At 43.1% G+C, this 25664-nt stretch overlaps 2 protein-coding genes across 4 annotated transcripts in view; both read right to left on the bottom strand.

The window, feature by feature from the left end:
- Positions 1-25664, bottom strand: part of TXNRD1 (thioredoxin reductase 1) — a 118152-nt gene that overhangs the window by 73439 nt on the left and 19049 nt on the right. For 2 of the 3 annotated variants that reach the window (XM_053226672.1, XM_027070958.2), the window contains exons 2-4: positions 24177-24286; positions 3724-3846; positions 1545-1617 (exon numbers count right to left, since the gene is read on the bottom strand). In XM_053226672.1, the coding sequence (XP_053082647.1) occupies positions 1545-1617; positions 3724-3810 (160 nt within the window). In that variant the 5' untranslated portion in view covers positions 3811-3846; positions 24177-24286. Of the gene's footprint in view, positions 1-1544; positions 1618-3723; positions 3847-24176; positions 24287-25664 lie in introns of those variants that run through there. The other variant, XM_027070956.2, reaches the window with a different exon arrangement.
- Positions 11986-14240, bottom strand: EID3 (EP300 interacting inhibitor of differentiation 3). Its single transcript, XM_015068814.3, has one exon. It carries the CDS (start codon positions 13417-13419, stop codon positions 12262-12264), a length of 1158 nt encoding a protein of 385 aa, XP_014924300.3. The 5' UTR covers positions 13420-14240; the 3' UTR covers positions 11986-12261.

Below are 25664 nucleotides of genomic sequence, written 5' to 3'. Positions count from 1 at the left end.
GCACAAGAATAGTGCCTGGGGCACCTGGGTGGCACAGGAGGTTAAGCATTCGACTTTGGCTCAGGTCACGATCTCATGGTTCAAGCCCCGTATCGGGCTCTGTGCTGACAATGAGAAGCCTGCTTGCTTGGGATTCTCTCTCCCTCTCTCTCTCTCTCTCTGTCCCTCCCCCACTCACTCTCTCTCTCTCTCAAAATAAATGAACTTAAAAAAAAAAAAAATGGGGCACTTGAGTGGCTCAGCTGGTTAAGCATCTGACCTCAGCTCAGGTCATGATCTCACAGTTCGTGGGTTTGAGCCCTGCATCAGGCTCTGAGCTGACAGCCCACAGCCTGGAGCCTGCTTCAAATTCTGTGTCTCCCTCTCTCTCTGCCCCTCCCTCACTCACGTTCTGTCTCTTTCTGTCTCTCAAAAATGAGTAAACGTTAAAAAAAATTAAAAAAAAAAAAAAAAAAGAATAGTGTCCAACACAACACTGACACCTAATAAATATTTGTTGAATGGATGAATTAGAAAGTGAGACACTCTCTTATCCAAGAGTTCCTGCTTCTTGCCTCCTAATGAGAGCAGCTAAGTCATCTTGGTAAAATTTATGTATCACATCAATCCCCTTCTCAAAGGGCTTCCTACTAGGCTTCGATTAGGTCCAATTCCTCATCTCGGCCTATTGAGACCTGTACAGCCTGACACCTGCCTTCGTCTCTAATCTTACCTCCAGCTCGTATCACCCATGCTACCACCATGAAGGACTCCCACCTGCCTCAGGGCCTTTATATGTTCTATTCTGTGACAGAGACCGAGAAAAGTCCCCTGGGAGGTTCTCCCTCAGCTTTTGGCATAGCTGGTTCATTCTTATTCTTTTGGCCTCATTTAAAGGCCACCTCTTCAGAGGCCTTCCTTGATAATCCTCCCAAAGTTAAACTCTTTCCTCTACCCAGTTCCTCTCTATCCCACCATATAATTTTTTTTAGTACCACTCATCATAATTTGTAAAGTTCTTGCTTATCTCTTGTCTCCCCGCTAGCATATAAACTCCACAAGGACAAGAACTTCACGTCTACCGCACCCACTGCTACATCTCCAATGCCCTGGTTTGTAGTAAGTGTTCAATTAACATCTGTGGAATAAATGAATGCAGAACACTGATTCAACAAGATTCGGAAGCAGCACGGGCTCTCCACTGAGATATCGGATTCCAGTTCTTATCGAATGTAGGAACTGGTTTTAAAACAGAAACCCACAGGTAAGTGTTTCAACTTTCAGTCCTTAAATCCCTAAGTTTACCAAATGACTCAAATCTTTAGTTTTAAATCATCATGACAGCTGTGGAGAAGGTGTTGCATCATCCTGACACTGCCAGAAACGCCAAATTTTCAACATTTAACATTTCCATTTTAACTTAGCACAAGTGAAAGAGGCATATATCTTTTTTGTTGTTTTAATTTAACTTTTAAATGTTCAGTTGGGTTTTAGGAGCCATTTAAACATATGCCAGGGAAAAGCCTGCTCCTACCAATCCACTTCTAAAATACTTCAAAGCTTACCCCATCTAGTTCCATGGGGGGTGGGAGTGACAAAATCCAGGACCAATATCTTCTTGTCATATTTGGCTGCCTCCTAGAAAATAAACGTATTAAAATGAACTCGAAAGGTGACCATGACAGACCAGAAATGGACTGTTAAAAATCCAAGCTATTCTTATTAAGCTACAGTGCCCACAGCATAACCAGTTATTACTGCCTGGAACTTCAGATACTGCACCAAGATGGTTAGTGAGACTCCAAAATAAAAATCAGGCAACTGAGACAGTCACAGGGTAGTTGTAAAGAACATACAGAGCACAGTTGTAAAACTGTCTTCCGGACACACTAGTATCCTCTTACATAATTCCATGCAAACAGTAACATATTAAGCAATAATCTGAAGAACCTGGGGTCTTTTCTAAGCAGGCAGAAGGTGCATAGCCAGTAAAAGAGATTTAGGACAGTCTACAACCCTTGATTCAATCTGTATTCCGTAAGTATTTCTGAAAGTATTTTAAGTTTTATCTAATTCAGTATCTAGGCAGAATATTGGAAAAGTTTTTCTTCTAAAATCGTCAGATTTCCTAAAATTTCACATGAAAAGCCAGTAAGAAAGTTGATGGTATCTATGAGCTTTCCAAACATATTTTAGGGGAGTGATGACAATAGTCAGAAGTTCATTTTGCAGAGTATCCTTTATCTTTTTCAGAGAATAAGTTTTGTGTATTGGCAACTACAACCTCCAAAGGTTATTTGAAAGGATTGAGTCTATGTTTCCTTTAAAACCAACAGAACGAGGGGCGCCTGGGTGGCTCAGTCGGTTAAGTGTCCAATCGCAGTTCCTGAGTTCGAGCCCCACGTCGGGCTCTGTGCTGACAGCTCAGAGCCTGGAGCCTGCTTCGGATTCTGTGTCTCCCTCTCTCTCTCTGTCACTCCTCCACTCATGTTCTATCACGCTCTCTCTCAAAAATAAACATTAAAAAAAATTTTTTTAATAGAAGAAAACTAAAACTCACCAGAACTAGAGTAAAATACATCCAGTATTATTACTGAATTATTTATAGCTAAGTATGGCTTCATGCCAGATGCTGGCCTGCTCCTCATTTGGGCAGCTTCATTTGAATCTACCCTTACTGACCCACAAGCTACATCTTTTAAACCATGTCATCTTTTATTTTAAAAAAATTTTTTAACGTTGGTTTATTTTTGAGAGAGAGAAAGACAGCTGTCAGCACAGAGCCTACTTGGGATTCTCTCTCTCCCTCTCTCTCTGCAACCCCCCACCCACATGCACACGCATGCATGCACATGCTCGCTCTCTCTCTCTCTCTCTCTCAAAATGAATAAACTTAAAAAAAAATAAAAGTACCTGTTGGAGAAGGATGACAGTCCCAAGGGCCCTTGGCCCCTCACACATGGAAGATGTATCTCAATTTAGGACCAGGAATCTCATTCCTTAAACTCCCTTATTTATACTTCCTCTCCCCCATGACCCCCAGACCAGAGTTAGTGGGTATTCTCTTAGTTCATTTCTTATACAAAGGAAGCAAACATTTTCAATTTTTTTTAATGTGTATTTTTGAGATAGAGCGTGCGCGAGCGAGTGGGGGAGGGGCAGAGAGAGAGAGGGAGACACAGAAACTGAAGCAGGTTCCAGGCTCTGAGCTGACAACACAGAGCTTGATGCAGGGCTTGAATTCACAGACCTCAAGATCAGACGCTTAACCGACTGAGCCACCCAGGTGCCCCAGGAGGCAAACGTTTTTAATGATTAAGTTTAAGGAATCCAATTGCTCTCCATTTTTCTACTGGGGAGGAGGGCCTGTGAACAGGAAAATCATCAAAGTGAAAAAAACCTAATACTGATATTTATAAAGAGTAAGAAATATATTTATTTAATTTCAAACTGTTTCTATACCACACCTTTATTATCTTTGAAAAGTCAGCCAAACTTAAAATGAATGAAAATGTGTCCCAAAATACGGGGCACGGTACTGTCATGTAGAAGTACTTTCACAAAGAAGGTACAGTTCAACCTGGAAAACTGATTTACAAAATAGTCCCTTTGTAAACATGTCCTGCCCGAGTTAAGGTGCAGAATGTCACAAGAGTGGCTCAACCTAATTCCAGTGAGAACCAGCGGACGTCTATCAGGAGCGTGACTCCTACCCATCACCCAGATGACACACAGGAGCCTTGCCTTAGCAGCTGCCAGCCCTCCTGAGCCGCCTCCAATGATGATGAGGTCATAGTCATAGGACTCGGGAAGACCCTCCGAGCCGTTCATTTTCAGTAGCTTTTGAAGTCTGCCCTCCTGATAAGCCTAAAGAAAAGGAAGAGGAAATAAGTTAACTTAAAAGCAGCAATGCCGAAAAGCTTTGTGAGAAAACCTTTCTCTGAAAAAAGCAAAAGGAATATTCAAAGGAAAAATATCGTTTAACTTCTATCACAGCACGCAAGAAGAAAACGTTCAACCCTCTTTTCAAGTGGTGACCAAGAATTTGCTTTTTGTTAGGACTGTCCTAATTCCTTTTCGCATCACAGATAGCTAACTGAAATGTTCATATAGTACTTCTGATGTTAGACCCTGACATTCCAACAAAATCAACTTAGTCCTAAATGAAGTATGATCATCAGTCCTTTTTCCCCAGAATTATTACACTAGATTTTAAATTTGGTTTTTAAAATATTTGTACTGTATGTTTTTAATAAAACCATCAATAACCATTTAGTAGTCATCTTTATTTTCTGGCCAAAGGTACAAAAATAAGTGGCCTAAGTTCTCAGATTAGGATAGCGGTCTGGTAGGGGCACCTGGCTGAGCGTCCGACTTCGGCTCAGGTCACAATCTCACAGTTCTTGAGTTTGAGCCCCACATTGGGCTCACTGCTGTTATCCTGTCAGCACAGAGCCTGTTTCCGATCCTCTGCCCCCCTCCCTCTGCCCCTCTCCTGCTTGTGCTCTCCTAAAAAATAAATATTAAAAAAAAAAAAAAAAAAGATAGAGGCCTGGTAAATAGCAACTGAAACAGATTAGCCAAATACTTAAGACTTTTCTACATTGCTCAGGTAAAAGTTCAGAACAAAAGCATTAATTGACATTTACCTACAAGAAAAGTTAACTGTAAAAGTCCCTGCTTTTTCCAAGGCATTTTATTTATTTTTTTATGTTTATTTATTTTTGAGGGAGGGACGGAGAGAGAGAGAGAGAGAGATCGCGCCTGCGCACAGTGTGGGAGGGGCAGAGAGAGAGAGAGGGAGAGAGGGAGAGAGGGAGACACAGAATCCGAAGCAGGCTCCAGGCTCTGAGCTGTCAGCACAGAGCCTGATGTGGGGCTTGAACTCATGAGCCGTGAAATCATGACCTGAGTCAGCTGGACGCTTAACTGACTGAGCCACCCAGGAGCCTCCCAAGATACTTTATATAAGGAAAGAAATAAAAAGTGGGGGAGGGTGCAGGAGACAATAAATTAAGCACAACTCTGTGCAACTTTTTTTTAAGAACACATTTTTTTAAAATGTATTTTTTTAGTTGTTTTAAGTAATCTCTCCACCCAACATGGGGCTCGAACTCACAACCCTGAGATCGAGAGTTGTATGCTCTACCCACTGAGCCAGCCAGGCACCCCTAAAGCTTACTGCTTTAATCTACCTAGGCACGAGGCCTCCTATACTGTATTAGTTTCCACGTACTTGGCACATAACAGACTTTATAATATAAATATTATAGACTTTTAACTTCAAAAGCCATTTCATTTCACTAGGTTTTATATACATGAGTTATATTTCATATTAGCTTGGAACACTGTTTTGGTGATTATTTTTTAAAGCAGGCTTTGCTCCCAGAGCGGGGCTTGAACTCATGACCCTGAGATCAAGCCCTGAGCTGAGCTCAAGAGTCGGATGCTTAATCAACAGAGCCAACCAGGTGCCTCCTGTTTTGGTGGTATTTTTAATATTACCTTTTATTAAAACAAACATGTGTGCTAAATGTTATACCAGCAACAAAAAAGTGTGTTTAAAAATGAAGTTTTAATCTCAATAATCAATAAAAGTCCCCCAAACTTACCAGCCCCAATGCCACATTTTTCTCCTGCCTACCATCAGCTGTAGGGGGCGAAGGGCAGAGCTTAGGGTCAGTAGAGCAGGATGCTGGGGACACGGAAGGGGGCGCACTGGAGGAAGGTGCAGGAAGAGGCATGGCACCGTGGCTGCCCCTTGGCAGGGTGGCAGGTGCACCTGACGGCTCAGAGACTGAAGGGAGAGCACGTGGGTACCAGCAACAATGGGGACAAGACTGCATCAACCTGACCGTCTGTACAAAAGGTCTAACGTGAGAGGCTGGCAAACACAGCCAGTATTCATCTACTGGCATTTTGGCAGAGGCTCCTCCTTCAGTACGAGGCACTGTGGGGGGAAAAACAATTTGGTAATAATAGCCATTCAGATCACAGGACCGTTACAAGCTTCAGGTAACAAACGTTACTCTCTAGTTGGTCTCCAGGAGCTCAGGCTGACTTGCTGGCTTAAAAGAATTAATAAATGCAGCCAGATGTCCTTTTGGAAAAATAACATATTACCATTTTAATCTCAGCCTCAGTTTTATCTGCAAGTACTTGGCACAGTGCTGGAAGACCGTCACTGGCTGTCTAAATGAAAACTACCCATTTCATAACCACCCCCACCATTATCTACTAGAACAAAAGAAAGAAAACGCACTGTCATGCTGAAAAGCCACCAATGTATAATCTGTTCTGTCCTGAAATTCTGGATCACACCTGATTCTTATTCAAGCTTGAAGTCAAATTGTATCAACCAGAATACAGATTTTATGAAGAAAACTAAGTGAGCCTGAACACTTTTGACTCTGTAAGTATAACGGTAAGACACAGGCAACTAAAGCAGTCCACTGACCCCAAAACTACACATAGTGTTTTCAAATTCCAATCCAACTTAAAACTGAAATTGCTATCCTTAAGGTCTAAGTTAAGTGGTTTGCCACCTAAAATATAAACAAGATAGGCAGTAGAATAAAGCTCCCCCAATGTCAAGGAGGAGCACACAGATGGGTAAGACAGAAAAGAAAAATGCCCCCCCTTCTCCTCCAATTACGCTTGTTAGAAATAGTGGCCACTGACTATATTACCTGATAAAGAACAAGAATTCTCAAACTTTTTAGTCTTAGGATCCCTTTACAACCTTAAATTATGTAGGACCCCAAAGAGCTTTGGTTAATGTGAGGTTTATTTACCCATTTTAGTGTACAGAAATTAAAACTAAGAAATGTGAATATTAAAATATTTTAAATTAAAATATTAAATGCCTTAAGCATTACTGTTAAACATACTTGCTAAAAATAACTTTTTAATTAGTGACAGTACAATTCCTTTTAATGCCTGTCTTAATAAAAGACACTCATATCTTTAATGCGTTCAGTCTGTTACAAAGTCACCTGTCTGGAAAACTCCATGGTAGACTCGTGAAGGAATTAGATGAGAAAAGCATCTTGGTATTATGGAGATAATTTTGACTTCAAGGTCTTCCTGTTAGGGCCGCAGGAAGTCCCCAGAAGAACTCACTTTGAGAAGCAGTACTATAGGACACAGCACCTCACCCCTAGCAGGTGTTTGCCAGACTTACATACTGGATATTCTTTCACTTTTTCCATCTGCTTCTTAGGAAAAATGCCTATTCCCACCCCTACCCCTAGTGAAACACTGCTCCAGACTCACCTCTGAAAAGGCACGACATAGAAAACAATTCAAGTGTCCCAGATTTCTTCAAAATTAGAATGATTTTTACGTTCCTCTCCACCAAACATGATTCATATCCACTGAGCAGAGACATGTACTAGTTTTTCTTACCATTATACATCAGCTCTGGTGTTGAAATGACCTGGGTTAAAACACTTGCTCTACCACTCTCTAAGCTAGGTGACTTGGGCTCATCACCTAATCCTTAGGGAGTCTGTCTTTTTATTTTGTAAAATGAAATTAACATACGCTTGTACTACACCAAACGGCAGGGTAATGCATATCGGCACAGATGCTGGTAGGAACAATCTCTTTAGGTTACTAATTCTCCCCTTCCCAGAGAAGGAAACCTGCATGGTCAAAAAGTTCCTGGAGTGTTTAATAGATATCCCCTGCACTTCCCTGTGCCACACCTCACTTGAAATGCCCTCTCCCCATCAAATCCTGACACAGTATATAAACAGTAAGTAAACACCGATGTTATGTTATTTTTATTCAATACACACAAACACATCACCCTTTCTAAGGCATTCCTTCAGGAGTTGGGGGGGGGGGCGGTGGGTTCTTTTACCAACATTCTAAGTCTCCAATACAATATCCGTTTCTTCCATTAAGGTCTTCCTAAATTTCCCAAACAACTTTTTCCTTTTGCTTCTTGCAACTCCATTAACACATACCATAACCTTATACAAGGAAGCAGAGGGAGACTTCACTACAGTAGTAAATGTGAAGACAGACTTAAGAAGTTGCACCGGCAAGTCTGAAAATGGGAGGAAGACCCTGTAAAGCAAGGATTACAGGTGGCCTCTGAAACTGACAAGAAAACAGATTCTCCCCTCAGAGCCTCAGCAGAACCAGTTCTGCTAACACCTTGATGTTAGCCCAGAGAAACAGATACGAGACTTTCAACCTCTAGAACTGTAATATGATATACATTTTCTGTTATTTTAAGCCACTAAAAGTGTGGTAATTTGTTACAGCAGCAATAGGACACTACTACATGCACTAAAATATAAATTCCCTAAGAGACGGTCCATTTCCTGTCCACCGCTTTCCCCCCACTGCCTAGACCAGCATCTGGTACAGTGAACACTCAAACAACTGCTGAGTAAGTAACGATTGCCAATTCCAATCACTTGATAATAGATTCCCCAAGACAAAGGCAAAAGCATGAGGAAGTCCTATGTAGATATAAAGTGAATGAACCATGACAGAGATGTCACCACTAAAGTAGCTTACAGCACAGAATTTCTGACCCTGAGAGGAGGCCCTAATATGAGGGCTCACTCCTGAGCCAGACACTGTGCGAGGTGCTTTGCATATATTATCCCATTTGTATATATTATCCCATCTAGTCCTCACAATAGCCTTCCAATGTGGTCATCTCATAAACGATAATATAGAAGCCCTTAGAGATGAAGAAAGTCGCCCGATGAATTAAGAATTGAACCCAGGAGTAAATGATTACTAAGCTCTTGCTCTTCTCACTATACCACACCCCGGAACTCAGGTTTCTAAGTACAGCTGACCCTCCAACAACATGGGTTTGAAATGCAGTCTACTTATATGCGGATTTTTCAATAAATAGAGTATTATAAGCATATTTCTCTTCCTCTCAGTATTATGATTTTCCTATTTTCTCTAGCTTCCTTTATTATATAATATAGTATATAATACATATAACATACAAAATATGTTTTAATTGACTTTATGTTAACAGTAAGGCTTCTGGTCAACAGTTGGCTATTAGTAGTTAAGTTTTGGGGGAATCAAAAGTTACAGTTGCATTTCTGACTGTGCAGGGGGGATGGTGTCCCTAAACCCCTCATTGTTTAAGAGCCAACTGTCCTTGTCACATACATTTTCCAATTTTATCCTTATTGTAAACTTAAGAGACAGGTGTTATTCCTATTTAGCAAATCAAAAACCTATGGTTTACACGTTCAATAATTTGCCCAAAGCCTCTAACTAGAACGTTAATTAAGTCAGGATTTGATTCCAGGTGCTTTGATCAGAAAGTGGTTCTGTTACACAATAAAGTTCTAGTTAAAAATTCTTTCTGTAATATTCTCCCAAATTTCAGTTGATTTTATTGAACCTGTGAAATTTAAGCCCCTCTAATTATATTCCTGGGAAACCAGCAGATCTGCAGTTTGCCTCATATCTGATCTCTGTAATTATCTATCGGTCAATTCTTTTTTCCTTCAAGGTAAGCTGTCACTTTAATTTCAAAATCATGTGGCAACTAAGGTGTCACAGTAAAAACAGAAACAAGTGGTCAACATGATTTAGATTTTAAAAGCTGTTAACTTTAGAGAAGGCCCCTAAAATTACCTTCCCCCCAAATCTGTACATTCTCTACTGATGCTTTTAGTCAAGTCTCCAATACTCTGTAAAGACACTGGGCACTTAACTGAGCAATCCAGTGATGAGTAAAAAAAGTGAGGCAGAATCCTCTTGCTACTAAGAAATTCTTTTCCTCTAATGGCAAATCTCTGGAAAACCCAAGGAACTTGGGTACTAAAGACAGGCTAAAATGAGAATCAGTGAAACCAAATGATACTTCCATGATGCTAAATAAATCAAAGGGTGGCACACCCAGCAAGGTTAGCATTCCTTTATGAAAAAGGGGGAAAGAGGGGCGCCTGGGTGGTCAGTCAGTTAAGCATCCAACTTGAGTTCAGCTCAGGTCATGATCTCGCTATTGAGTTCGAGCCCTGCAGTGGGCCTCTCAGTGTGCAGGCTGCTTGAGATTCTCACTCTCTTCCTCTCTCTCTCTGCCCCTCCCCTGCACTCCCATGCTCCCTCTCTCTCAAAATAAAAAACTTTAAAAAAAAAAAAAAGGAAAGAAAGAAGGAAAGAAAGGAAGGAAAAGGGGAAGGAATGGCTACTTTATTTTTTTTTAACGTTTATGTATTTTTAAGAGAGAGAGAAAGAGACAGAGTACAAGTGGGCAAAGGGCAGAGAGAGGGAGACAAAGAATCCGAAGCAGGCTCCAGGCTCTGAACTGTTAGTAACAGAGCCTGATGCAGGGCTCAAACTCACAAACCGTAAGATCATGATCTGAGTGGAAGTCAGACCCTTAAACAACTGAGCCACCCAGGCACCCCAGGAATGGCTACTTTAGAAAACAACTGAACAAGTTTCGTGAGAAATTTCTATTTTGGCAAAAAACCTCAACTACTACTGAAGAATCTGTCCCCAACACACATTAGGATCACTCCTGTCAACCTTGATGCCATTTATTTAGTCTTTGGACTTCCTTTCCCTATTCTACACAAGACTTAGTAGGAAAGTTCATTGTTACTTCTTCCCAAGCCAGATACTTATCCACTTGCCAAATAATGCCTAATGGCAAAGTCCACTACTACCCCAGATTAAGTTCCTATAGGGATGAAAAAAAGCAGCCTAGGGGGCTCCTGGTGGCTCAGTCAGCTAAGCACTTGACTCTTGGCTTCGGCTCAGGTCATGAAGCCTACTTTGCAATTTTGTCTGCCAGTCCCCCGTTCACAGTGTCTCTCAAATAAGTGAACTTCATTTTTTTATGTTTACTTATTTTTTTGAGAGAGAGGGCGTTGAGTGGGGGAGGGACAGAGAAAGAGGGGGGACAAAGGATCTGAAGTGGACTTGGTGCTGACAGCAGCAAGTCAGATGCAGGTCTCCAACTCACGAAAGGTGAGATCATGACCTAAGCTGAAGTCGGACCCTCAACCGAGCCATCCAGGTGCTCCAAATAAATAAACTTAAAAAAAAAAAAAACAACTTATGGGCAACTCAGTCCATAGAGCAAGTGACTCTTGATCTCTAGGTCCTGCATTCAAGCCCCACATACAGCATGGAGAAGGAAGGAAGGAAGGAAGGAAGGAAGGAAGGAAGGAAGGAAGGAAGGAAGGGGAGAGAGAGAGAAAGAAAGAGAAAGAAAGAAAGTAGCTTACAAATAGACATGCTCTGCACCTTCAAGACTGTTTTCTTAAAGACCCACATTTTTAGCATAACTTCTAAGATTGTAATTCATAATTGCAAGCAACAAAAAGAAAAAACAAGTCTTTATGATGAAGTAAAGAACATATGGGCAAGTTAGTTATATATTTCAGCATAAACAGAGATAGTTTCCAGGCATTTAAAGCCCTCATAAGAAACACAAAATTGAACTGGGAATATTCAAGGCTGTTACATAATGAAACACCACTGATTCTGAAGGCCAATCTGTGTACCAGCAGCAACCACAAAGGGTTTGGAAATTAGAGGCCAGAAAAGACATTAACCAAGTAGATAAAGACTATAACTCTTGGCCTCTATTTGGCCTCCATATTCCCCCTGCCGAGAATACCTCTGCTGTCTTTGATTAATCCCTACTTACCTTTCAGCACACACTTAAATGATGCCTCACCTATCAACTGTAGAGGTTATTTTGTCCAATCACAGGAGAAACTATTTAGAATATGGATACCCATGCATTAATCTTATGGAGTCTTCCTTGCAATGAAGCAAGGAATCTACATTTTTTAAAAATAGTGTTGCATCGCTTATTCACTGACCTATGTATAAAGTCTTTCTTGACTTTTTTTTTTTTTAATACCCACTCTTCCCCCAACCTTGTCGGAGCCTCATACGGGATTCCTTTGGTTCCCTGTAACAAAAGAAGCAATGTAGTATCACAGTACATCATAAAATTGAGTTTTTGGTAAATTATCAATGCCTTTTAGGAAATTCAGAACTGACTTTTATTGGTAAAGTCTTAATGGGCATTCAAAAAAAATCTTTCCGTGAACATGCCAATGAATATTTTTTAATAACAGATCATGACAACTTCATAAACTACCAAAAAAAAAAAATACATTGCACAGTAAAACAATTTCTGATGTTTTGAAAATACTTTTTCACTTTACATGAAATACACTATGTGCTTCTGCTTGGATCTTACTCTCAATTTTGAGATACTTTGGAAAAGCCACAAAATACATCCTATACTAAGAACAAAAGTCCCTAGTATGAGTTTGTGATCATAGCCTCTGAAATCTCAAAAGTTGCCACAATATTTTTCCAGTCCTGTAAACTTAAAGATATAACTCCTTGTCTCCTGCCATGAGAACTGGGATCATTTCCCTCACCCACTTGGTTAATATTAATCGGCTCTAATATTGGCAGCCTGTCTTGGTCAAGCCTTATTCTTGCAAAACCATCCCTTATAATGAAAGAAACATAAAATATATTCTCCACAGTACGAGAAAAAGAGTTTGGATCAATCACAAACTCAAAATAGGACACGGGAGTATCAGGATACTTTCGAAAGTAAGTTTGCAACAATCCCAAGATTCTTTCTACTTCTTTTTCTGTTGCTTCTTGATTATTACTCAGGTCCAACTTCCTCAGCTTTGTAGGCATAGCCCCATTTTCTTCCATTTTGTGAGCTTTCTTCTGGTGTTCAAGTCGGGGCTTTGGTGCAGAAGGCTTAGACTTGAATGAACCAAAAATAAAGTGGAATGTTTCAGCTTGCACTATCCAGGATGTTGCTTCCTTCTGTACTGTCTCCCAGAAGGAAAGAGCTATATTATCATCACAGCCACTCAATTCATCACGTTCATCATCTTCCATCCAGTTCAGGCCCACAAATATAAACAGAAAGTCACAAAATGCTACTTGATTAAAAAAGCTCATATCACAGTTCAGTTGCTTTGCTTTCTCTTTACCCAAATCAGAAGCCAAAACAAGAAACTGGGCATCGAGTGCTGCTTCTCTGGTTCGGCTCACTCCATCAAACAGGACATTGGCTTCTTCAAGGGCCTCGGTTAACGTGTCGCTCGCCATGTTCACTATGTCATCACGGTTCTGCTGGACACTATAGATGAGCTGTCGGTACTGCCTGCGGATTTTCCGGCATTTCTCCTCGTCATCCGCAAGCCCTAGGAGGTATGGGTCTATGTCGGCCTCCTGGCAGCTGAGGTCGTCAGGGCAGCCATCAGCCCCCACCGCCACTTCCACCTTCATCGGTTCTTCCTCGTCCTCCACCCGCTTCACAGAGAACACACTACCAGCGATGGTCCCCGCTGGCTCCTCTCCTTTCTCTACGCCTCCCCTCAAGGAGCCTTTTTCATCAGACATTCCGGCGACCGGCGCGCTCAGCTGACACTCAGCTAACTGCATTCGCTACGTTTCCGACCATGGCGGAAACTGAAGGGGGTCCGTAGGAGCAGACGTCGCCCATGCGCACTGGCGGGGTCCCGAGGCCCCGCCCCCAGTGGCTCCGGTTCCCGGCGGCCCAGGCCCGCGGAGCCCAGACGCACCCGCGTTAGCAACCGGCTCCCTGCCGCACAGCACAGAACGTGCGCAATAATGGGGCCCCTGTCCACACTACGATAATACCCGCTCAACAGATAGCTATTATTTTAGCAATTACTGACAGTGTCCTCTGGCTTTCAAAGAAACACCTACACAATCATAGCAAAATGGGGGAGGGGAGGGTCAAAGCTCCTGCACTTTAAAACATTTGCCGTCACCTTGCAGTTAGGTCAGCCTATGTTTTTCGTTCTTCTCTGATTAAAAGGCAGGGTCCTTGGGGTTTTGGTTTTTTGAGAACTGAATCTGGCTGCGTTGTAAACTGCCCATAAAGCCAAGCATTGTGAGTTGCTGAACCTCCACTACAAATAGGCCGAACTCTCAGAGTTCACTTGCAAAGTGGCTGTTTGCATTAATTACCTTCACGGGCCCTCAAAAGCCAGACCCCCTCCAAACTAGGGCAGAGGCAGTTGCGAGGCAAGAGGCAAGAGAGTGTCGGCTAGCGCATGAGCTAAAGTGGTGGCAGGTCAGGCATTACTCAAGTGACCTTTGGTTCTCCACCACCCAAGGGTGGAAGAATAAAGTGGGTGCAGTCTCTGCAAAAGAGAGGTTTCTTTGAAAGTTTGCCAAAAGCTAAAGACCACAGACTGAATGGAGAGTAAATCTGAACCCTAAAAGGTAAGCAAAGCTATGAAAAAAAAATTTTTTTTTAATTTTTTTTTAACGTTTATTTATTTTTTTGAGACAGAGAGAGACAGAGCATGAACAGGGGAGGGGCAGAGAGAGAGGGAGACACAGAATCTGAAACAGGCTCCAGGCTCTGAGCTGTCAGCACAGAGCCCAACGCGGGGCTCGAACTCACGGACTGTGAGATCATGACCTGAGCCGAAGTCAGACACTCAACCGACCAAGCCACCCAGGCGCCCCAAAGCTATGAAAATTTTAAACACAATCTGTTGGAAGAAAAAGGAAGCGAATGATGTAAATCGAGTGACTATATTGGAAAATTCACCGGGAATCCCCGCACAGTTGGGGGAAAGGGCTTATTTAGCTCATCAGTCTCACAAGCAGCAAAGCAGATGTAACAATAAGGAATACATTTTGTTTTTAAAGAGAACACAAAAGTACACTCTCAACCCAGATCAAAAGCTTTTCACTTCAACAGGTGCCATTTTAATTGGGAGTGCGGGGAGACAAATACCACTGCACCTGTCAATTCTGATTTCAAGGCACCAAGAGGTAGTAAATTAGCCCTACCTTCCTTCCCATGCGTCTAGACTGGGTCATTTTTCCTGTCTTTACCAGAAAGTTTCTTGCAAATGCGTGAACAGTAAACCCTAGTATTAAGTTTCTCTAAACTATTTACATTACTCTTCATCCCCCATTATTTTAAGTATAGGTAATTCAGGGGGAAAAACGTGCATTTTTCAAAAGCACCAGGCATTATAGTTACTCATGCATATATATTATCCTGCTCTATTAGACTGAACTTCTCTAAAGCAAGAATCTGATTTTAAATCTTCCAAGCAAAGCTGTGTGTTCACATGGATACACTGGAATATGCATGTTTGAATGTATAAATGAATGTAGATGAAAACTTTGTTCCAGCCCCTACTGCAAGTTATTTGGCAGCAAAATATTAATTTCACAGATCAGTGGGAAAACACAGATCCAACACACTGAAAAGAAAACTTGACTGCTTTTCAGAAAGTCAGGTTTAAGTCTTCTCTGAAGTATAGTAAAAGCAAGAGAAAAACAAAGGTGGACCCCAGTTTCATCAAAGGGCCATATTTTCTTCCCCAAGTTTGGCCAACTACAAACTATTTAAATCTGTTCTAAATCTTAGATGAAAACATATAATTAATCCCAAGTTCCAAATACAAAAATGTTTCCTTTTACAGTTAACCATATTCTTGGGAGCTTCTGTGAAATCCAGTGAAATCCAGTGAAAGCAATTTATGAAAAGAACTCCAAAACAAAGGCCAACCTTCCCACCCCAAGGTGCCTCTTCTCCCGTCTCAGAGAAGGGAAAACGGGCTGACACCAATGTGCTCCATACACAGCCTTTCATCTAAGAATTCCAAAACGGTTTAGAAAAATAATTCTCCCAACCTACTTCTAAAGCATTATTAATACCATTTACAGGGATTTCTCAGGAGATAACAGCCCATACAACTTGCCCAGAGCAACAGAACGCATCAAGACAAGCATCGTATTATTAAGTAGTGATTTCCAGTGCTGAATTCTGTGCTGGATCCCTGTCCTTAAGAACCTTGGGAACCTGTAACTCAGGTCATCCTCAGAAAGCCATACTTGTGGGGCACCTGGCTGGCTCGCTCGGGAGAACATGTGACTCTTCATCTCGGGGTCCTGAGTTCCAGCCCCACATTGGGTGTAGAGATGACTTACATGAATAAATGAATAAACTTAAAAAAAAAAAGTCATACTTGCATTATATTTTGCCTTTTCAACTCTGCCTTTAGAGTACAAGTTTTGAATGTCGCTACAGAGCAAAAATTTCAAGTGTAACAATTTTCCTTAATCTTTTAAAGAATGGGATTTCTACACTTGCGAATCCTGAAATCACTAAATAGCGATTTTCTACCCTAAGGTCCAATTACTCGTAATAAGTATAGAAACGCAGCTTAAAAAGAAGAACGCAATGCATACGTTCAGTTATACTGGTAACCTTCTCTATGAATTGTAACAGCACAAGCACACTAGTGCTTCGAAGAAATCACTCAAGTTTGCCTTCTTCGTTCAGTAAGGTGACAAGTTCAGGCAACCATGACATACAGCCTGGCCTCCAAAATAATTCAGCTCTTCTCCTCCCCCTTTTTTCCTCTTTCAGGAGTTGCTGGCAAGAGCTCAACATGGCCTTGGATTTCCTTTCTTCTTTCCTCCAGTTTTTTCCTATTTTCCAGTCCCTTGCTAGGAGTTCGGACTCATTCGAGTCCCAGCTCTTAAGCGGTCTCCCACAACCCCTGGTGGTCAACACAAACGTGATGGGATGGATGGCACAGATTACAGGTCTCTCTATGGCCAAATAAAAAAAGAACTCCCAGAGGGTCAGTGGGGGTTCTACTGCAGGATTAATCTATAACAAATGGGCATATGAGAAACCTCTGAGCCGAAGCCAGGAGCCAATCAGGTCTGGGTCGCCATCCAGCACGTATGCTTCTAATGCTACCAGCTAGCTCCCTGAACTTTTCTGTTCCTTCTTTCCCAGCCCCTTCTCTGCCCTGATCCTGCCACGGTGACTATTCAATACTTAGATAAGAAGAGTATTTTTTTTTTTTTAATTTGTTGTTGTTGTTTTATTTTTGAGAGACAGAGCACAAGCAGGGGAAGGGCAGAGAGAGAGAAAGACACAGGATCTAAAATAGGCTCCAGGCTCCAAGCGGACAGCACAAAGCCTGACGCGGGGCTCGAACTCACAAGCCGTGAGATCACGACTTAAGCTGAAGTCGGACGCTTAACCGACTGAGCCACCCAGGCTCCCTAGATGAGACGAATCTTACTGATCAAAGTACTAGTTTGATTTGTCAGAATAGCAAGACATGAGGTATATTTTCTCTTTCATCTTAATTTCCTACAAGGTTATGTTTGTGTGCATACGTTTTTGCTTTAGTTGGTGTTTTAGTATTTCAGGTAAACTTTGCCATGATCAAGGTAGGTACATATTTTTTAAATGACCATGGACAGTGGAAGGAGGCAAACCTGGGTTCCAATCTTAACTTATTATTAGTTATTAGGTTTCTCTTAGGTAGGTTGCTTAACTGCTCAGTGTCTGGTTTCCTCATTTGTAAGGTAGAGATAGTACTACTTAAACACCATAAGCTACTATAAGCTTTGAACGAGAATTATGTGACAGATCGGATAATATTTTCAAATACTTAGTAGGTAATTAGTAAGTCTTCAATCATCCCAAAGATAGTAAATGTTTAATAAACATTATAAACTAAATGGAAAAAAAGAAGTATACAAACCAGTAGCTTCACTCCTGCGTGTTGTTTTAGGAAAAGAAAAATATTTTAAAGGTTAAATCCACAAGGAGGCATACAAGAATATATCCCCACTGTAACTAATACCGGTGGAAAGGCACTTGCCACATAATGCAATTTGAAAACCTAGGAAGTCTTCAACTAATGGAGTGCATATAGTACTTTGAAGAGATAAACCTCTGTACTAAATATTCTGAAGCCAGTCTATTAAGAGTCTGAGATTGGGGCGCCTGGGTGGCTCAGTCGGTTAAGCGGCCGACTTCGGCTCGGGTCATGATCTCGCTGTCCGTGAGTTCGAGCCCCGCGTCGGGCTCTGGGCTGATGGCTCAGCGCCTGGAGCCTGCTTCCGATTCTGTGTCTCCCTCTCTCTCTGCCCCTCCCCCATTCATGCTCTGTCTCTCTCTCTGTCTCAAAAATAAATAAACGTTAAAAAAAAATTTTAAAAAAAAAGAGTCTGAGATTTATATGCAAAATTATCGGGTATTTTTTTCTCATGAGTGGTTCCTTGGATTTCAGCAGATTCTTAAAAAAAAAAAGTATCCAAAAGAAGCTCTGAATAACTGTTCTATTCAAATAACATGGGATTTATTGTTGGTGAAGTAAGAGTACACAAAACCTCCGCCCTCGCTCTGTAGTCAGAAGGCACACGCTTCGCGGACACCAGCAAACCCAGTGCTGGCTGACTTTCCAAGCCTCAAGAGCAAACGTAAACAAGGGTGTGAGTTGAGAATAGAACCTTTCAGGTTATGAGAGCAATTACCAACCCTCTCGGGACACACCTCGGAAGTCAGCAATGACCGGGAGCATCATTTTGATAGACGACGGGCAGGAAAGCACAGGGTATGTGGTTTCTAAGAAGGCAGCCTTGAAGGAGTTCACGCTGGAGGTCTGGGCTCCAGTCAGAACTAGTGCTGTATTAGTTTCCACTTATTCTCCTCAGAGTCTGAGTTTCCTCATTTGTAAAGTGAGTCCATTGGATGTCAACCCAGATTGGCTGTCACTCTATAATCACATACAAATATTTGTTGGCAAACATATTTTTAAATATATACATTTGCCCCACAGATTTCTGTTACAGATAGCAAAAACAGTGCCTAGCCCAAGGTGGAGAACACAGGGACTCAAAAGTACCTGTAGCTAAATAAATGTAATGGGACTTCCTTCTCAACTGACCTTGACACACCTGCATAAAACAATGAAGGTAGCCGCTGCTGCTGTTATACAGCTCTTTAAAATTCTGAACCATTTATATGCTGCCTAGAATCTCTCCAGGATATCTTAAGTCTTGGTCTCAGATAGAGACAGTCCACCTTCATAAAATCAGACATCTTGTAATGTAACTAAATAACCTCCCTTGAAGTTAGTCTCCTCTGGCCCCTGCCATCATCCAGTCATTCAACAAATTATTTATTGAATGCATACCAAGTGTTACACACACACACACACACACACAGAAGGTACAAAAATAAGTCATTTTTGTTCTAAAGGAATGCAAATTCAGTAGGCACGGAGGAATGCAGTTCTACTCTGCAAGCATTTAATGAATGAATGCCAATTTGCCAGAGCTATGCTAGAAATACTGAGATATGCATGGGCTCAGCTCTGAATCATGAGCACACAACCACACTGGGGAGCTCAGGCATGTATCCCAATAGCTGTAACACAAAGTCAAGTGCCGGGAAGTATGAGTACCACACAGTGAATTTCACAGACAGGCCTGGATTCCATTCCTGGTTCTGCCACTTAAACTAGCTGTGTAATGTGGGCACGTTCCTTAAATTCCCAGGGCCTCCATTTTCTCCTCTGTAAACCTAGATAAAACCACCTTCTGCAGAGGACTACTGTGAGAATTTAATCAATGAGGCAATAGAGCATTTAGAGTAGACATTCAATAAATGGTAGCTATTATCATTAATAGGCATGTTCATTTAAATAGTTTTTGAACTCTAATATAGACCTGGGAGCCTAGGCACAAAGAAGACTAACTCTCCATTGCTGATATGGAAGCCAAAAAATTATAATTGGCAGGATTCTTCCTCTTCCAGAGAGCAGATTCTCGGGGGTGCTGTGGGAGCACGGAGGGAAAGAATGGGCAAATCTGGCCTTGTACTGTAACACAGGGAGGCGGTTGGAAAAGTGTCTTAGAACAGGAAGATAAACCAGAAACTGAAATGAAGAACAGAGGAGAGAAATTTTAGGGACTCTGGCTGCAACGGTAGCCCCACTGCAGATAGGTAAGGGAGCAGAGCAAGAGATAACCAGAGAAGCAGGTGGGGGCCAGGCCCTGCCACACAGAAGGCCAAGCTAAGGAGTGTGCCCTTTACCCTGGATGCAGACCCAGGGGCAGCAAAGCAGCAATCAGAAGAGGACTCCCAACAGCCCAGGGACGAGAAGGGGAGGGAGACCAAAGTGGGAGGCCGGGGCAGAAGCCTCTGTTACAGGCAGTGGGCACGTATGTGGGAAGCAGTCAGGCCCTGTCACATGAGGAGCCAGGAGAGGCCAGAGCAGCAGCACTGCTGTGGAAGGAAAACGAACAGCAAGAAAGAGGTTCATGCTGTCAGTCCAAGTGGAAGGAAGCGAGACGGGGTCTCAACGTGGATTCACTGGTAGAAAGTTTACTACGTAATTCAGCCCCAGATAAATTTATTTGTGGTCCTAACAATCCAGGCCGCTTTTGAATCTTGTTAGTCCTTCCCCCCGCGACCTTCTTAGTGTCAGCCAGTCGGTGCTCTTCCCCTCTCCTTGGGCCTCAAGCTCCACTCGGCCACAGCAGGTACACCACTAGTCTCCCCAGAAGGATCAGGTCAGAGTAAAGAATCCAAAGAAATGAAGTTCTCTGCCAATTTTGGTAGAGTATTAAGATAGAAAGGGGATGGTTGGGGAGTTATTAAATTACCACTCATTTCCTGATGTCTACTCAGTTAAGAATCTGGTTCCTGGTAACGTTAGAAGTTAGGCTTCAAAGCAGGAAACCTGCCTCTTAGTGTCTACCCGTAGAGCCTGGACCGCGGGGCCCGAACTTCTGCACGGGCCTGAGCTCCTCCTACAACTGCCTCCATAATTCACCTCCCTGTTAACCGGGCACTGCCTTATGTCTGGCATCTCTCCTACTATGGCCTTGAAGAAATGAAGTCCTGTGTTGCCAGTGTTAGTCTTCTCTCCCAAGACTATGGTCTCAAACTACCTGTCTTAATTCTGTCCTGCACTTAGTATCCCCATAAACACTTTTTCATGCACTTTGCTTTTCCTCTCTATACCACCACCAAGCATTTATACAAGTGGTTTCAAAACTCTGCGATCCTGGAGACACTGACTCACATACAAGAAAGGCTCCCTGCAAGAATACTTGCAATCTTGCCCTTAGGAACTAAAATGTTTACGAGGCGCCTGGGTGGCTCATTTGGTTAAGCATCCGACTTCAGCTCAAGTCATGATCTCATGGTTCAGTGGGTTTAGCTGGCATGGCCGACATCAGGCTCTCTGCTGTCAGCGCAGAGCCGGCTTCGGCTCTTCTGTCTCCCTCTCTCTCCCTCTCTCTCTCTCTCAAAAATAAACAAACATTGGGGCGCCTGGGTGGCTCAGTCGGTTAAGTGGCTCAGACTAGGGTTAAGTGTCCCCTGCCTGTGGGAAAACTATCCATGAAAACAAAGATTTCAAAAATAAGACAATTGAAGACCCAGCATCAAAACAGTCCTTTAAGGGGCACCTTGGTGGCTCAGTTGGTTAGGCGTCCGACTTCGACTCAGGTCATGATCTCATAGCTCGTGGGTTCGAGTCCCGCACTGAGCTCCGTGCTGACAGTTAGGAGCCTGGGGCCTGCTTCAGATTCTGTGTCTCCTTCTCTCTCTGTCCCTCCATTGTTCATGCTCTGTCTCTCTCTCTCTCGAAAATAAATAAACATTAAAAAAAATTTTTTTTAAACATTAAAAAAAAGGAAGAAAAAAAGGAACTAAAATGTTTATGAAAGCCAGATGACTTTGAGCATAGGAATTTTTTCATAGTTCTTAGAATTCAGTAGGCTCCTTAGTTCCAATTTCACACCTGCACATTCAAGTCCTGGCCACAGACAGCATATTTCTCTATTTTTCTATTCAGGTATAAAGTGTTAGTGGCCTGGTGAGTTACCACCATTTGCTATCTTCTAATGCATATCCTTTGGGTATTAAACAGCAGTACTTTGGGGGCACCTGGGTGGCACTGTTAGTTAGGTGGAGTCAGACTCTGATTTTGGCTCAAGTTATGATCTCACAGATTGTGGGTTTGAGCCCTACAACAGGCTCTGCGCTGCTGGTGCGGAGCCTACTTGGGTTTCTCTCTCTCTCCTTCTCTCCCTCCCCTGCTCATGCTCTCGCACGCACCCGCTCTCCCTCAAAATAAATAAAACATAAAAAAAAAAAAAAAGTAGTACTTTGTTTGGTTTTCCCCGATTGTAATTATTTAGCAACCAACCCCGACCAAACTACCTTCTACATTAAAGTAAGTCTCAAATGTGAGATTTATCCTAATAATTACTTGAGGGGACTTGCTTAAAATAAATTAAAAGGCAGATCCTAGCCCCTTCCAGAAAGCTCACTTAAGAAGACCTCAGGTAAAGCCTAGGCATGCACATTCAACAAGCACTCCAGACATTCCGTGCAGGTGGCCCATAGACTAGATTTCTGAAACAAACTTCCTTAAAGCTTTCAGCTTCCTATAGGTAGTCATCTAGACTTATAAGTGCCTTCAAGCAGGATTCTCACTCCCTGTCTTCTATAGGACACTGTGACAGCTAGGTAGATTTTGCTGCTGCTGCTGCTGCTGTGTTTATTTAGGGGAAAGAGAGGCAAAGGAAGAAAGAAAAGAGGAGAAAAGAAAAGCAGGCATTTTAAAGAGCTCCCTCTCCCCTATTTACCTTGCAATTAAAGTATAAAATCTTAACCTTTTTTTTTTTAAGGTGTGAACTTTAGGATCATACTCCTATAAAATCAATTCTCCACTAAATAAATGTTTTTCTCCACTCAAACCCAATGTTCCGTAAAGATTTTCAGAACCTACCACTTAACCCCAAGTTGGGACAGCAGTTGGCTGGAAATTCACAAACATTTCAAACCAGTGGTCCTTACTTTGTTGTGTCTTAGGAGTCATTAGAAACTAAAAATAAATAATACAAAGTACAGTGGTAAGCTTACTTTAAAAACTGTGCTAAATAACTTTTTTTAATTTTAATTATGACTTGGTGGTATACTTTTCAACCTTGGCACCGCACCTCATTAAATGTCTGAAATTAACTATGATTAATGGATTGAAAACATCAGAACATACCAATAAAGTGGGTTCAAAGCTTATAAGAAGAGTGATTCTTTTTACTCCCAACGATGCTAAAACCAGAACCATTTGTAGAATTTATATAAAGGTCAAATACCCATGTAACTTTTTAAGTGCATATTTATGACACAGGTGGAGAAAACAGAACAATCCAGACAGAAAGTAATATTAATAGACCTTTGTCTCATTTTACTTGCAAACTAAAGATCTGACTAATACTTTCAATCAAGCTAAAAGCCTTTTTATCCTTTAATTACTTTCCATGAATTTTCCATTTGTCTTTGAAGTCTATCTGTGTTTCCTATTTCATCACCCATTCTTCAAAAATGGTAAACAAGATTCTTTTAGAAGAAAAGGTAGTAAATAAAAATGCAAATTAATTGTTAATATTCTTCCTAAATGTGCAGGCATCTAAGTAGACTTTTTACATTTAACCTGAGGCCTCAGGTTTACTTCTAAGAAGGCAATGTTCAAGCACGAGTTCCATTTCTTACGAACTACACGGATACAAACAGACAAGGGCAAAAAGATAATCAGCAAAACTTAAAGCAGACGGATGTATCAAGGTGATGAGATTATGAGACTTTCTAACCGGGTTACCAACCACACTCAATGGAGAACATCACGCACGACGGGTATTCCTCTACAACGTGCACGGGGACCACAGCCATGACCCACCCACCCCACGGTGCGGGGTCCTAAGGGAGGACTGCCACCGCGCCTGCCACTGGTCAAAGGAAAGATTTTTCTCCCTTTCCCTCCACCCAATAGTTAACTCGGGGCTACAAGAGATACCAGAAGGGAAATGAACTCACTCCAGGAGCTTGCAGGTTACTCTCCCCAGAGCCTGGGGCTTCTGGGTTTCCCTCCCAGTGAATTAAAGAGAAAGAGGATAGGGACCGACGAAGATATGCGTTTCCTGATCCCCTTTGCTCAGTACTTCTCCAAACAGCTCACTTTCAGCAGTTTACACTGCTGCTAAGATTTAAGTTATTTAGATTGATTAGAAGGGGCAAAGGCAGGGAAAGTCGGGAAGGAAAATTTTTCTGAACGCGTATTTTAGAAGACGAAAAGTTACATACTCCCTTGCAAGCTCCCCAGTTCTGAATGTACCCGCCGTCTCATCAACTTCCATTAACACGTGAGCTGGCCCCTACTGCTTCTTTGTCGTTTTTAAGGACGCGCTCCGTTTGGAGGTTCGTTCACACATCCACCCTGGCCCCGAAAGGAGGGCCGCGAGCACGGTGGGCTCCAGGAGCTCCCTCCCGGGACCGGCGGGTAGAGAACGTTAATGTCCCCCGCGCCCCCCCGCCCTACCTTCAGGGTTGGACCATGGCCTCCTATCTTTCGCCGCTTCACAAACACCACCGGCACGTCGGTTTCCGAGGTCAGCTCCGAGAGCGCTCTCTCCAGGCCCCTGGCGTCCTCTGCGGCACAAAAGCAGAGAGGGGCGCGGGTCAGTCTCGCCGCCCCGGGCCGCGGCGGGAAGTGCACGGCGGGGGCGGGGCTTCCGCGTCCCCGACCGCGCCGCCCCCTGCCTCCGCCCGGGGCCCGGGCCCCTCTCCCCGCACACCTGCGCGCGCCGGCCGCAGGGTCCCCGGCCGGCTCCCGCACCCGAGGCCCCGCCGCGCTCAAATCCTGGCGGCCTCGCCGGACCAGACGCCCCGAATCCCGGTAAATCCCCAATGCAGAGAAGCCTCGCAAAGGAGGCTTAAGACAGTCATCTCCACTTCTATAAAACGCCTCCCAATTTAATCTGCCTTTGAACTCTGCATTTATATAGAATGCCAAAAGCCAACTTCCCAGGTTTCTTTGAAATTTGAAACCACGAGGCAAAATTAGGAACACTCTGCCCTCTTAGGGTGCTTTCTTTCATTTCAGAACCTTGAAGCCATACAGCAACACCCTGCTTGACAGACCGGGAGCTAATGGCCCAATTTTACAAACGGGTGAACTCAGGTAGGCAGTGAGTCAATGATAGAATTAAAAATAGACTCCAGTTACTCTAACATCATCCGGCCCATTCATGACACAAAACTCACACCAACTCAGAAGCGCTGCTGCTTTGACAACAACAATGGCAGCTAGCACTTCTGCGATGCTGTGCACATTACCAACACTCAATCTTCACAACTGCTCTTTGCAAGTAGGTCCCGTCCGGCCCGTCTCACCCACAGGCAGAGCCGGCACGGAAAAGCTAACGTGCCCGAGTTCAAAGCAGCTAGGTCGTCAGAGCAGAACCAGGGTTCAAACCCAGGCAGTGCAGTGCACGCCTGTAACCCTGTACGCCCGATACAGCGAGACCAGCCCTGGGTCCCACTCGCAGCTGTCGCGTTGAAGAGCCTGGGGCAAGTCACGTGATTCTGAGCCTCGGTTTCCCCAACTGTAAATAGGGAGGTACGGACATTTTGCCAACTCGGGATTTCCGGGGATTAAATGGTGCGACAATTTCTTAAGAGACATCTTTAAATTATTATACTCCTTTAGTGCTGTGGAGGATCTGTCGATCTATGCGTCACATTGTCATCTACATTCCGACACTCGTACAGTAGGAATCGATACAAACACCCATTTTCTCACGTTTCTGCACACTGTCTCTACAGAGAGCGAGCGGAAGGAAGCCACCAGCCGACAAGGGCCTGCCGGTCTCTCCCCAGCCCAGGCTCGGCTTCCACCGACCCACGCGACACAATGAACGCGGCCCGCAAGAACACCGCCTTACACCAAGCTTCACCCCTACTCAGACACACCTTAAAACATCCCTTTCCGGGGTTCGAAGCGCACCCGACAGACGGCTGCCCACGT

The sequence above is a fragment of the Acinonyx jubatus genome, chromosome B4 (assembly GCF_027475565.1).
Source record: "Acinonyx jubatus isolate Ajub_Pintada_27869175 chromosome B4, VMU_Ajub_asm_v1.0, whole genome shotgun sequence".
Classification (NCBI taxonomy): domain Eukaryota; kingdom Metazoa; phylum Chordata; class Mammalia; order Carnivora; family Felidae; genus Acinonyx; species Acinonyx jubatus.
Note: the sequence above shows the minus strand (reverse complement) of the source record. Positions and strands in the feature narration are given on the sequence as shown.

Coding starts and splice junctions, on each gene's coding strand:
- EID3 (XM_015068814.3), bottom strand. CDS start 13,419: ATGCAGTTAGCTGAGTGTCAGCTGAGCGCGCCGGTCGCCGGAATGTCT.